At 58.2% G+C, this 13,003-nt stretch overlaps 1 protein-coding gene across 3 annotated transcripts; it reads right to left on the bottom strand.

Moving 5' to 3' along the window:
* Positions 1-285: 285 nt before the first annotated feature.
* Positions 286-7,954, bottom strand: LOC147413055 (peptidyl-prolyl cis-trans isomerase H-like). 3 transcript variants are annotated; one of them, XM_086480716.1, is made up of 10 exons: positions 7,869-7,954; positions 7,219-7,283; positions 6,831-6,854; positions 6,275-6,319; positions 5,790-5,832; positions 4,719-4,811; positions 3,082-3,173; positions 2,751-2,790; positions 1,410-1,498; positions 286-895 (listed from the first exon to the last, which is right to left on the bottom strand). In XM_086480716.1, exons 1-9 carry the CDS (start codon positions 7,932-7,934, stop codon positions 1,430-1,432), a joined length of 537 nt encoding a protein of 178 aa, XP_086336842.1. In that variant the 5' UTR covers positions 7,935-7,954; the 3' UTR covers positions 286-895; positions 1,410-1,429. The 3 variants fall into 3 exon arrangements, with proteins under 3 accessions (XP_086336842.1, XP_086336841.1, XP_086336843.1); XM_086480715.1 differs by lacking the exons at positions 286-895; positions 2,751-2,790; positions 3,082-3,173; positions 7,219-7,283; positions 7,869-7,954 and adding exons at positions 2,835-2,937; positions 6,415-6,584; positions 6,674-6,729 and having other exon boundaries at positions 1,461-1,498; positions 6,831-6,958; XM_086480717.1 differs by lacking the exons at positions 286-895; positions 1,410-1,498; positions 2,751-2,790; ... (1 more) ...; positions 7,219-7,283; positions 7,869-7,954 and adding exons at positions 4,184-4,630; positions 6,415-6,584; positions 6,674-6,729 and having other exon boundaries at positions 6,831-6,958.
* Positions 7,955-13,003: the final 5,049 nt, after the last annotated feature.

Below are 13,003 nucleotides of genomic sequence, written 5' to 3'. Positions count from 1 at the left end.
AGCAAGGCTGCGTGTAGAAAGGCTCTGGCTGTTCCCAAGACGCCAAGAACCTCTCTGCCAGGCAGCCCGACTTACCTGCCCAGTAAAGGAGCTGCTGTAGGACGGCACTGCCGTGCTCTGCCATGCTCCCTTCACCCCTTCTTGCCCATTTCGCAATCGCCCAGCAGCAGGGCCCCGCACCACCACGCCCAGTAGAAGCTCCCTGCTGAACCAGCTAGGGACAACACACGTTGCTGAAGACTCTGCAGTCCTCCTCACCTGAAGAAGAATCTCTTCCCGAGCACGTCAACTGATGCGCTCTGCACGCATATTTAACAAAATTCTTTATTTACATTTCAAAATGAGAGAAAACCCAAAAAAGGTAAGATGCCAATGATGAAGTAATTTCAGGAGAACGTCAAGAGCGCGGATCTGGCCTGCAGAGAGGACTGGGGCAGTGGGGGAACCGGCTGGAGATGGAACGGCATGGAGCCAGCACAGGCCTAAGCACCGGCAAAGGAACGCTGAAACGCAGAAGAAACAGGTCCGAAACGCTGGACGGCCATTCCCGACTCATCCTACAACAGCAAGACCGTGCAGTGACACTGGGTGCCGCCTCAGCGGTTTTCACGGGAGCGCTACTTGCTGCACGCATCAGCTCACCCTGAGCCAGAGAACGCGGGCGTCCTCCTGGGTCTCCATGCCGGGCCTCTGCACCCGCCTCCGAACCCAAACCCACCAGCGCCTCTTTCTCCCGGCTGATTTTAAAGGGTCTGGACAAGTAACTGACTCAGCTGGCTGAAGCTGGGCAAGGCAGATGCCCTCCTTGTCTCCAGCAGCTGAGAGGCAGCAGGCTGCAGAAAGGCAGTTCCTAAAACCTGGCTGGGAAGTCAGCGAGGTGGCACCGGCCTCGTCCCTAGAAGGGAAAAGCTGCCGGTCTCAAGCTGGATCTTGGCCAGAGATCATGTGCTCCAAGCAGAAATGATGAACAAGCCTGGGCCTGAGGACAGCCCTAAAGGGGACCCCACCCATCAGCACGGGTCTGCCCATCTGCAAGAAAGCCTGGGAACAAGGTGGTCCCTCTCTTCAAAAGCCTATCGACGCCACCAGAAGTACCAGGGAAACGAAAGAACAATTACATCCCCTGTTGTCACTTCATCAAGCAGGAGGAGCTCCCCAGAGTCTGGAGTGCCACAGATCTGAAAGACTCTGTTATGGAAGCGGGGACAAAGTGTCTTCGTGGGCAATTCCAGACCTCTCTGGAAATCATCGAATGGAAGGCCAAAAACGGTGGGGATTTGCTGGCGCTTCACTGAGCTGAGTCAGCTCTCTACAGACTCAAAGGACTGCGAAACTAAGTCAAGAGAAAAGGAAAGGAGCAGAGCAGCCCAGAGGCTGATTGCACTGGCGGCCTGCGAAGACACACTTACCCCATTTCTGTTTCACTGCTCTACATTTCCCCGCACTGGGAGATCACAACCGGCAGCTTGGGTTTGTTGTTTGGACCCGTCGGCACATTCTGAGGACAGACAAACGTATAGCGTTAAACCTCATAAAAGCTCGGCAAATCCCGCGAGTGACAGGTACTCCAAGACCGGCTGAGAGAGAGATGCCTACAGCATCAGGAACCGGGAAATCCAGACACAGCTCCGAGTCACACAGAAGCACCATCACGCATTTGGGCAACGGACCCAGCCATAAGCTGCTGCACTCTCTCTGCGGGCAGAGGTTTGGGATACAGACCAGACCCCGATCCCTCCAAGGGGAGGGAAGGCACAGAGCTAAAGCCAGAGAGCTCCTCCTGAGATACAGCAGGCATCACGTCGCTTGAGGCTGCTCTGGCCTAAAGCTTGAAAGTTACTAATTACAGCTGCAACACGCGAAGCAAACTTGCCTTTGTACGGCCTTTGCGGAATCCAAACACCAGACAGTCCCACAGCAACCCTCATTCTGAACCTCTCCTTCTGCTGGACTCAGCTGCTCCTTTCTGAGTCTCTTACTTATTTCCCTCAACTCGCCCCTCGCTGCAGTGACGCACAAGGCAGGCACACCGCAACCCTGCCATCGGTGCTCCTGGCAAAGAGGGTCAGCAACACGTGCATCACACCGCGCCGTACCCTTCCTTGCACGGGACCTTTTCTCAACACCGGACGGGGGTCAGCTCTGTGCTCGCCCCGCTTCCCAGACCGAGGGTGGAGGCCCTTGCGCACATTAGCCAGGCGCGGGCCAGGGAGTTCAGTTTCGCCCGTCTCGAACTCACCGCTGTTTGTTACATCTCCTCATCTACTCAGACACCCAGTCACGACGCTGGAAGCCCTTCAGGAGATGACTTTCATTTTTCTTATCAAACACGCTGATCACGGATCAGCAGAACTGATCATTCAGCATCCACGGAATAATCCCGGGCAACGGCACAGAAGTGATCTGCTTCACACCCTCGTCTGGGTTGCTGACGGAACAGCTTTTCAATTCAGCTTCCCCAACAAATGCAAAGCGTCGCAAATAAAGCCACAGGAACACAATCCCCGCTCAAAGACCAACCAGCAACCACGACAGCACAGCATTTCTAAAGTCAATCTATAGCACAGCATTTGCCTCAACGCCTTTCCTGCCATTTTATAACAACGACAACCGGTAATACCAGTTATCAACGCTGCTGTTCCCTGGTACCCTCTAAACAGACAGCGGCAGAGAACAGAACCACCCTTGTCAATCCTCTGTACCACTTGCCCAAGGGGACGTTCGCGGAGAAATGGGCAAATTCAACTTACTTCCATTTTTCTCATGACCAACAGCCCATCGACGATTTTACTTAGAATGAGAAAATTCTTCCATCTCAATACGGCCGGATTTACCTTTGCTCCCCGCCACTCATCACAGGTACATGCACTTTTGTTCCCGCTGGAAAGTCTGGTGCAGTGTAAAGCTACTGGCCACGTCAGGGCTGGCTTCCGAGCTCTAAACCGGCAAAGGAAACGATCCCTCTTAAAACGTGCTCCACAAGCGAGGGGCGAAGAACAAGCAGTCCCCGGCTGTTTCTTCGAGCAGCTGCGCCACAGGCAGTGTCCCTCAGCCGGGACGCCAGGCCGCCGCTGCCGGTACTCACCGAACACGACGGGTTTCCCATCCAACCAGTCACATTTGGAGCACGTAACGAAAAACTGACAGCCGTTGGTACTGGGACCACTGTTTGCCTGGGGGGAGAATGGCAAAATACCAACAGTGTACAATCAAAGACTTGCCAAAACCGAAGGCAGACGCGCCTCACGTAGGAAAAAGCTGTTGCTCTAGACCCAGCCTAGCTTCTTTTTAGCTTGTGGCTACACAAACCACGGGCAGCAGATACGCATCCGCAGGAGAGCACCCCGGGCTGGGACGCGGCACGCCACCCAGTCTGGTCATGCCGCTCTCACCAACTTCCCACCGTACTTCTACGCAGGCACGTTCAGCACAAGATCGCGCTGAAATCTGGGCTCTAGGGCACGCTCCTGAAAAAAGGCCAAACTTTTTGGTGGCGAGTCCTTCCTGGCTGCAGTATTGTCCCGGGGAAAACTGAAGAGACAGAAACCAGGGCAGAAAAAAAAAAAGCAGCTTTCTGCTAGTTGGAAGGTTTCCTCAGGACAAACCAACCCAAACGTGTCTGTTCTGACGACCAGGATGAGAAAGGCAACGATCCCAGCGGCACAGGGCTCACGGAACAGCGCGATGCGGACGGCAAATTGAATTCACACCTGAGCGCAGCACCCGGAGCGTGCGCGCTCTGCTAAGAACACGGCTCTGCCACGCTTAAGTCCATTCCGGTTTTTCAAAGCTCTTTGGACACCCAGGAGATACTAAAGCCCGTTTCTGGGCCGGCAAGTGAACTGGGCACGTTTTGCAGCTGCAGGGCTGCACGGGACACAGTCCCGTGGCATTTTTACTTATCGCTAGCCAGCTGCGGAAGGACCCAGCTGGGAGGGACCACGGCTTGGCCCGGCAGAGCGACTCCGGAGCCACGCCGCTTTCACACAAAGCTGCCGAGACCAGCGCGGGATCCCTCGTCCCACGCCACGGCACACTGCTCGCTTAGCTGTGTCGTGACACCTCTTTCTGGGCCGTGCTTGGAACGGGAGGAGTAAGTAATGCACATGGCGAATGCTCTAAGCAAGTGCTTTAAGGGCAGGGCAGCTGAAAGAGCTGGGCGAGAAGCAGCTGCAGACAGGAACGCTGCAGCACCGGCTCCGCTTGCTGTCTGTGGCCAAAGTCAGGGTACTGTTCCTACCAGGCAAGGGGCAACGCTTGCAGTTTTTCCTACAGCGTGGAACAGGAAGCCTATGTTAGCAAAGGCACCCTGGGAACGCTGCTACGGCTTCGGAACGCCCCACCTCTTTGCCTCCCCCTTGCTGAGGTCAGTGCTCGGTAACAGCATCGGGGAGGAAGAAAACCCCACCGCTTGCCACCCTACACAAACCGCAAGAGCCACCAAGCTCTTCTCAAAGCTCATCGAGCAAAGCCTGCCCCAGCCCTCCAACGGGGGAAAAGAAAGGATGCTGCAGGATCATCATCGGGACTTCGCTGTTCCTCCACGCATTAACCCACGAGCAGCCTTCTGACGAGCACTTACACAGCCGGTCTTTCAGCCCTTGGGTCCAGCGGTGGAGATGTCTGTTGCCTGGCAAATACCCGATACACCCAGGAAAAGGGCACAGAGAAAGTACCTAAAGCTTTTCCGTCTTACAACGGCAGTGTTTTCTACTCACCATAGAGAGCAGCCCAGGAGCAGAGTGTTTCAGCTTGAAGTTTTCGTCGGCAAAAGGACCCCTGTATATACTGGCTACTCCGGTGCCGTCTCCCTGGGTGACAGAGGTGCCCCGTCAGCCTCAGCGCTTGTTCTGAGCCAGCGCTACCCAACGGTTCAGTTTATTAAAACACAAATTTAAAAGCCCCACGCAAAAGGACAGGGCTCAACTCTGCCCCAAATGGATGCTCCCCTGCCCTCCATACGCACCAGGAGCCAACACATTCAATGTCTGGTGCAAGCCCTAATGCTTGAGCAGCTCCAGGGGAAGGAATAAAGCCTGCGGGGGCATCGCAGCAGCATCGCAATTAGCGACCACCTAAAGTCTGCTGCGGCTGAGCCGCCCGCCGTGCGGTCACTCCCCTCAGCGACTTTCAGACAACCAAGTTTTAGGAAGTTTGGATTAAAAAAGCTTCATCACGCCCCCTCACGTTTTGAAACACTTCCAGAAATGAAATCATTTTACTGGGTCCTAGGACAGCCAAGAGACCCCGCGGTCCTCCAGCCTTCCCCACACACTCTGCTTCTCCCCAACTCAGAGCACGACCACCACTGCCGGCACAAACTCTGTCCTCTTTTGGCACAATTCACTGACAAAAAGTTCGTTTGCACGGAAACGATCTCTTGCACCACATGCTTCTCGGTTGCCTACTTAAGGTCACTCTCCGCAAAGCAAAGACAAACTCGCAGGGTTTCTTGTTCGGGGGGACAGGAGAAGGCGGGGAAGGACAACAGGGTAAAAAAAAAAAAATCTTTGCCAATTTGAAAAGCCTCGAGCTGTACTGCCACGGGGCTTTTTAGAGAGGAACTCTTTGGGGGAGGAGAGGGTATGTGCACACAAGACTCACGATTCCTTTCCAAGTACATTACAGCCTGCTGCAGTGAGATGGCAGCAAAGCTACAAGGAAACCTCCAGTGACTACTGGGGACCTCAAAAGAGAGCCAACAGAGCCCCCAAATCAGCACGCACCCTTGGAAACAGTGCCTATTACACCACGCAGGAGAAGCCCCAAAGGAATACAGAGGTACATACGTTTACAAAGTCACCTCCTTGGATCATGAAATCCTTTATCACCCTAAACAAGGAAAAGAATACTTAGTTCTCAGCAGACAAATGCCTCAAGAAGAATACTACGTGGTAAAAAGGAGTTTGGCCTCGCAGCAGCACCACGGAAGTTATCAGGGCCTACGAACGCTACAGTCTCAAGTCTACCACAAATATTAACTACTGGTTGCTATCAGGTGATTTGGGAGCCACTGCTCTTCGACCAGGGACAGCGATTAGGTGACAGATGCCAGAAAATGATCTCTGACCTGGCCCACCAGGAACGGGGGATCCCTCCCAGTGACCCCAGCGTACACGTCTGACAGCGCCCCCAAATCCCCCACAGCTACAGAAGGACAATTAGCTGCCACCCACAAAGGCCTCCCAGACCAGTAACGCCTTGAAGGCGCGTCTCAAAACCCCAGCTGGCTCAGGCTGCTATTTAGGTGCCTGAACAAAAGCAGGGGAATTACCTGTGGAAAGTGCTTCCTTTATAACCCACAGGGACACCATCTTTCCTGCAAGGAAATAAACAGGAACATCACTGCGACTCACTGGACAGCCCACGCAAAACCCTCCCAGGGATCCGGAGCCCCAAAGGGCTGCCCTGTACCTCAGCAGCTGCCTTGATACACAACCAAGCGCTGCAGCCTGGCTCTCAGCTGGTGCTCTCGGAGGCACAGGGAAACCTCCGGTGGGCCCTGCACATGAACTGACGTCGTTCCCTACAACCTCCACACCATCACCTTGACGGGATCCCGCGGCAAGCTGCAGCACGGGCGGCTGCGAGTTGCAGACAGGCCGTTCTAGAGCGACCTGAGCACGAACACAGTCAGGCCCAAATGGCAAAGTCTGCCACCTCCGCGACTCACCGACGAGCCCGGCACAACTTCATCCCAGCAGGTTTCTCTCCCTCTTTCCTTTTGTACTGGGACAGTGAGAGAAAATCCCAAGTGACCCTTCTTCCTACTTGCCCAGCCCTCTTTCTCGCAGTAGCCTACTTAAAAAGACCCACTAGAACCCACTCACCTGAATTCCCCCGTACAAAACTGCCTGGAAAACAAAAAAGAGAGCAGAGCGTGAGGCACATCCGTCGGCCCGTGGCAAAATAACCGGGCGGCGAGGAGAGCCCTACCGTGACCTTAAGGCAGCCCCCTTCATAGATGTACCGGGCCTATCGGAAGCTCCACCGAGGGAGCAGAGAGGGACCGGAGGCCTTCACCTTCCAGCCAGACGGGCTCCCCCGGGGATCAGCATGCTGCACCGTCACATCTCTCTGGCAACGCAGAGAGGAGCAAAGCAGGTGCAGCAGTTCGCGGGGGCAGGCAGTCGCTCTGCCACCAGAGACGTTCCTGCACCGAAAACCCTTCGCAGGCCGGCTCCAGGCTGAGCCGCAGGAACGCCGGCCGCTCCTCACCTGAAGTTCTCCGCCGTTTTGGGGACAACGTCGGCGAACAGCTCCATCTTCATGCGGCCGACCTCCTGGGCAAGACGGCGGCCACATGAGCCTTCTGGGCCCCACTCGCACCCACCGGCCTCCCCACCGCTGCACCCAGGCAACTCCCGCCAAGTCAGCCTCCTGCTGCAACCCCAGCCCTGCAAGCCCCCTCCCGATGCAGCCCTGCACCTCCACACCCCTCCCCCGCAGCACTGCCCCAAGCCCCTGCCCACGCGCCCCTGCAACCCCACAGCCCCCGCTGAACCCCGACGCGCCCCTCCAACCACTTGCGCCCCTCACAGCCCCACGACGGACCCTGCGACCGCCCCCTCCCAGCGCACCCCCACCCTTGCGCTCCTACACTCCCAACGAGACCCAACAGCCCCCCCCGCACCCCGGCCAACCCCCTCCCGCACCACCAACAAAAAGACCCCGCCCTGCACCCCTGGCCGCTCCCCTCCCCTCCCCTCCCCAACAAGCCCCCCCCGCCCTCCCGCTGCACCCCCGCAACACCCCACCGCACCCCCGCCGGCCCCTCCCGCTGCACCCGCGGCCCCCGGCCCCGCCGCGCGGCTCCCGAGAGCCCCAGGGGCCGGGGCCGGGGCCGGGGCGGCGGCGCCCTCGCCCACCTGCCCGCCGATGGCGACATCGAAGAAGACCACGGGGTTGTTGGGGTTGGACGCCAGCACCGCCATCGCGGCCGCCTCTCCCGGCAGCGGCCGCGGCAGCGGGAGGCGGGGCGCGCACGCGCCTTCCCTCGGCTGCCCTCCCTGCCTGCCGGCGGGCAGCGGCGGGGGCTGGCGGCCCCGCAGCCGGGGCTCTGTGGCCCCGGCCCGCCCCGGAGTCGACCCGCCAGGCCGGGCGGCGCCGGGAGGGTGCCAGGGGCCTGCGGAGGGCTTGAGGAGATTGGCGTTCCCCTGGGCTTTGTCCCTCGTGGGCAGCTCTCGGCTCCCTTCTTGGCAGGGCCGGGCTGCTGCCCTCTGGCCCTTGGCGCCGGCCCCGCCGGGGGAGACCCCAGCCTGCTGCCTCCAGGATGGCTCCTGCCCCCGGGGCTTTCCTGGGCAGCTTGGCAGGGCCGGGCTTCAGCAGGGGGCAGGGCCTGGCCTTCAAGCACGTCTCCTCCTGCCTTAGTGCGGGCCTGCTGCAGCGCAGAGGGTAGACAGGCCAGCTCCAGTGCCCCACGGGAGACTTCAGGGAGCGCTGGCGAGCGGCACTGCTGCGGCCATCACCAGATTGAGGATTTGGGGCTACTGCTTAGCGACCCCCTTGCTCTTCCCACCTTGCCTTGAAGAGCAAGAATTCTAATTGGCGAATAGCAGTAGGAGAGACTAATGATTATGCTGGGAAAGTAAGTCTCAAAGGGAATAAATGATCAAATACGAAATACAATCTCTATTGCCAATGCTGCTAGCACGCCCCTGTAAAGTCCCAGACCGAAGGTCTTCATTAACCAAGGCTCTGTTCGTGGTTAGAAACAAGGACAGTCTGTTGTAGTCCAAGATGTCTGCCAGACAGGATTTATTACGGTACCCGCTGTGTGTAATCCTTGAATCATGACCAAAGCAGCTGCGAGCCCCCGGAGACCCAGCAGGAGCATCGACACCGTTCGAGGCCGTCTGCCCCCAAGCCCAACGGGACGCAGCGGAAACGAAGGAAGAGCGACAGCAGGGAACTGCAGCCTCCGGCAGCCTTCAGCAGAGGTGGCTCCAGGGCAGCAGCCAGGGGGTTGTGGGTGCTCCAGAAGGAAGCCCGAGCGGTCCGGGCTGTCCCAAACGGCACGTCATGGTGACCGGGTTGCCCCGACAGGTACACGGAGGAGTCGTGAAAGGCACAGCAAAGGAGACGGGGTGCAGGAGAAAGTGCAGCAAGGGAGATGGGGTGCAGGAGAAAGCACACGGCGGGGCCTGGAGATGCAGCCAAAGGCACAGCAAGGAGTTGGGGGAGCCCGAAAGGCACACCGCGGGGCCTTGGGCTGCTCAGAAAGGCGTCCTTAGGGGCTTTATCGTCCTGAATGGCAGTGCAATTGCCGTGGAGATCACTGAAATTCACACCTGGGGGGCTGGGGCACCCTGAAAAGCACAGCCGCGGGCGGCAGGAGCAGCTAAAGGCTAAGTGAGACGTGCAGGGGAAGCCCAAAAAGCCGAGCAAGGGTCTCGGAGCAGCCCAAAATATACCCTGGTGGCCTGGGGTAGCCCTCTGGCAGACAGACAGAAGGCTCTATGGTGTACCAAAGGGCACACCCACACACCCAGGGGTTTTGGGCGCACTGAAAGGCACGTTGAGGGGCGCGGGGAGACCCAGCATCACACCCAGGGGTGCAGCGTGTGCCCAAATCCATGCGCAGGGGGGCTGGGCACACCAGTCGCTTCCCCTTGGCCCCGTGGGCTGTGTGTGTGCAGAGAGGCTCTGAGCGTGCGGGCCCCTCTGCCCCGCCCAGCCCCCAGAGCCTTATGATGTCACTCAGCCGTTCATGACGTCAGCGCACAGGTCCACTAGACCTGGGGCGCTGGCACAGTCCCTGCACACACCGTACCTGCTGGTGCTGCTGGTGCTGTGCCAGTGGCTCTGGCGGTGCTGGTGCTGCCAGTGCAGCCAGTGCTGTTGCTGCTGGTGGAGCTGGTGGAAGCGGTGCTGCCGGTGCCGGCGGTGCTGGTGCTGGTGTCACTGGTGGAGCTGGTGCTGGCGGTGGAGCTCAGCCCGTAGGCAGCTGCCCGTGCCCTGCCGATCCTCGGGGCTCGGCTCCGCCGCTCGCAGCCGGCCCCCGGCAGCGCCCGCCGAGTCCTGCCGGCCCCTGCTGCCCGGGGAGAGGGGAGGCGAGGCCGTGCAGTGCCCGTTCCCACCGGGCCATGAAGAGCATCTGGCGGTTCCTGCGGCGCAGGACGGCGCGGGTGGTGCCCGAGCCCTCCGGGAGCCGTCGTGCCGATGAGCTCCGGCCGCACGGCCGGGACCAGCTGCACCCTGCGGCCGCCACCATCGACTGCGCCCCGTTGCGGCCGGTGCAGGAGCCCGACACCGGCCGCTGGGGCGAGGAGTCTGCCCTCCGTAAGGCGCCACCAGACCAAGAAGCCGTCGAGGAGAGCAACAGCTCTGGGGGGGCGGTACGTAAACCCAAACTTTTTAAATTGCCGTCCTCCTCGTAGGACGGCGCTACACGCCAGCGTGAAATCAGACCTTTCCTCGAGTCATGTCTGATGCAGAGTTGTTGACAACTCTTTTCTAAGCTGACGTCAAGCTGGTGGGAGTCCTGGTTCTCGGAAATGCTGCCCCTCTCCCCTCTTCTGAGCTGCTTTCCTAAGTTCTGCCAATCTGTGCTCTTTATCTCTGAACAGACAGGGTCGGGTTCATCCCCTTCCCACCCGAGCCCTGGAAGCCATCAGCCGTCAGATATCGTTGATGCCGAAGTGCTTCAAATAATTGTCCGATTGCTCAGCGTGCGTGAGCACATGTCTCTGGTGCAAGAAACCAACCAGAGCTTGTCTCAGCAGCTGAGCAGAGCTGAAAGAGAAGTGGAAGAACTGAGAAAAGCCCTCTCGGAAAAGACATCGGCTTTACACGTAACACAAAGAGAATTACTTCAGGTCCAGAATCAAGCAAAGGAGCAGCATGCTGTACTCCTTGAGACAGACCAGGAGACGAAAGACACCATCGAGGAGGCAGAAGAGCTGCAGGAGGAACTGGCCAAGCTGAGAAGTGAAAACCTTTTCCTCCGTCGGCAGCTGGGAGAGGCGCAGGAGACCGCCCAAGCACAAGCGGTGAGTGATGCCTTAGGAAGCGAGGCCGTCAGAGTAGAAGAAGGGGTGAGGTGAGCACTGCCCCCTTTTGATGGAATTGCAAAGGTTTTGGCAAGCCCTGAGACGCGCTTAGACATCTGTATGTACGCGTATGCACTGACTGGCTTTACCCCGCTTCCTACTTAAACGCCCTTAAGATTCCCAAAATATTTTAGGAAAAAGGTCTGTTATTTGTGGGAGCATACCCAAGATAATAGAAGCCAAATCTGATGGCTCCACTCTTGTCTCTAAAACTCGGGGTCTCTGAAAATACTGGCAGTAGGGCTGGCAGGCCAGGAAGCCCAGACCACCTTCTTGCCGAGGAGATGTGCTGCAGTTTGCTACCTGGTAAATGGCAAAAGCTTGTGTTTTCCGTGGCATCACTTCTGCCGTGTTCTTGCACTAATCAGTGGGTTGGGTTCTGAAGTGTGCAGGATCAAATGAGGTGCAGAAAAGGATTATTATTGCTAATTCCCGATAAAGTGTCTGGTAGCCATTGGAGAGGTGGTGCTTCTCATGGGCTTTGACACCAAGACGTGCAGAAGTGCTTTGAGTAGAAGCATGGAAACCTTTTGTTCCTGTGACTCAGACAGTGAGGGATCAAAGGGATCCGTATCAGATCCTGGCCTATACATTCAGAAGGTTTTTAATCCATGTCCAAATTCAGTCCGAGATTTCAAAGCTGCAGCAAAAGCTAAAGGATTCAGAACACCAACTCCTGGTGGCAGAGGCCCATGTTTCAGAGAAGAAACTCCTGGAGGGGGAATTGAAGGGGACCCGAGCAAATGAAGCTTGTGCGCAGCAAGAACTTCACGAGGAGCGGCTGAACAGGTACCCAGAGCTGGGGAAGGGCTGTGCTGGGTGCGGAGGGGAGGCGTGTGCCAGCAAATGCTGCTGGGCCAGCCTACAGCTCCCTGCTGCAGCTCCACGGCTGGCCCTAGGCGGGCTCAAGGAGTCAGGGCAGCACGGGTTTTACCTCCTTTGTGTCCTTTGGACCTGCCAGTGTCCCTGGCAGAGCTCCCCACATCCCCTCTGTGTCAGATCTGAAAGATCTTTGGAGGCTTCAGCTGCCTCAGAAGGTGCGTGGCCCCTCCTGCCAGCCCAGTGATTTGGTTTACCCTCCAGCTGCCGGCAGGACCCTTTCTTGTGCCGCTGGCATTGAGGATCCCGGACACAGCACGCACCTTTCACGTGCCACTGGGAGGTGGGGACAGCCAGGACGTCCTGATTTCTTTCTGCCCTCGCTGTTGCCCAGGGCAGGTGCAGAGCAGCGTGGTGTTGGGTTTAGATCCCAGCCAGCCTTAAATTCACGGAGGCAGGCCTCCACGTCAGTGTCTCACTGTCAGCCCAACGTGCTTTTAGGAAGCCCCTGGAGCAGCAGGTGGAGGACCTGCAGCAGCAGCTCCAGCATTTGGGGGACGGAGACGTCGCTGGCCAAGACCCAGACGGAGCTGCCAGCCAAGACCGACTGGAGCGAGGTGAGCTGCCGCACAGACGGGTCCTCCTCAGCCGGGGAGATGCCGTGCTGGTGGCTGACTCCGTTTCTAAAGACTGTGTTTAAAGACTGAAGCTAATGGGACAGAGGAGTGACATTTTCAAACTCTGTCGGGGCCCACGGTGGGATTTAGAGATCAGCTTGGTGCCCAGGGTTTTTGGAAGCGTGTCTTCACACAAGAGGTGATGAGCCGTAGAGGACCGCTGCTGCCCAGGACTGCGTGACTCACGTCCCAGGCTATGGGGCAGGAGGGAGCTCGAGCTGTTTCTCTGCTGGTGTAGCCGGGATCCCCACGATCCGTGCCAGATGGGCAAGGGAAGGCAGAGGGGCTCTTCAGCTCCGCTCCCTGCCTGCTGGAGACCCAGCCCAGTGGACTCGGTGACGGCCTGCGGGTGCCATGGAGGGTGACGGACAGTCTGAGGAGGCTCGGGGGTAGATGAGGGCCGCCAGCTCCTTGGCTGGAGGAGGAGGAGTATCCCAGACTTGGTCCAAGCGAAAG

Source organism: Leptosomus discolor, unplaced genomic scaffold, assembly GCF_034619465.1.
Source record: "Leptosomus discolor isolate bLepDis1 unplaced genomic scaffold, bLepDis1.hap2 HAP2_SCAFFOLD_136, whole genome shotgun sequence".
In the NCBI taxonomy this organism is placed as follows: domain Eukaryota; kingdom Metazoa; phylum Chordata; class Aves; order Leptosomiformes; family Leptosomidae; genus Leptosomus; species Leptosomus discolor.
The sequence above is the reverse complement of the archived record's forward strand: the minus strand, read 5'-3'. Positions and strand labels throughout refer to the sequence as shown.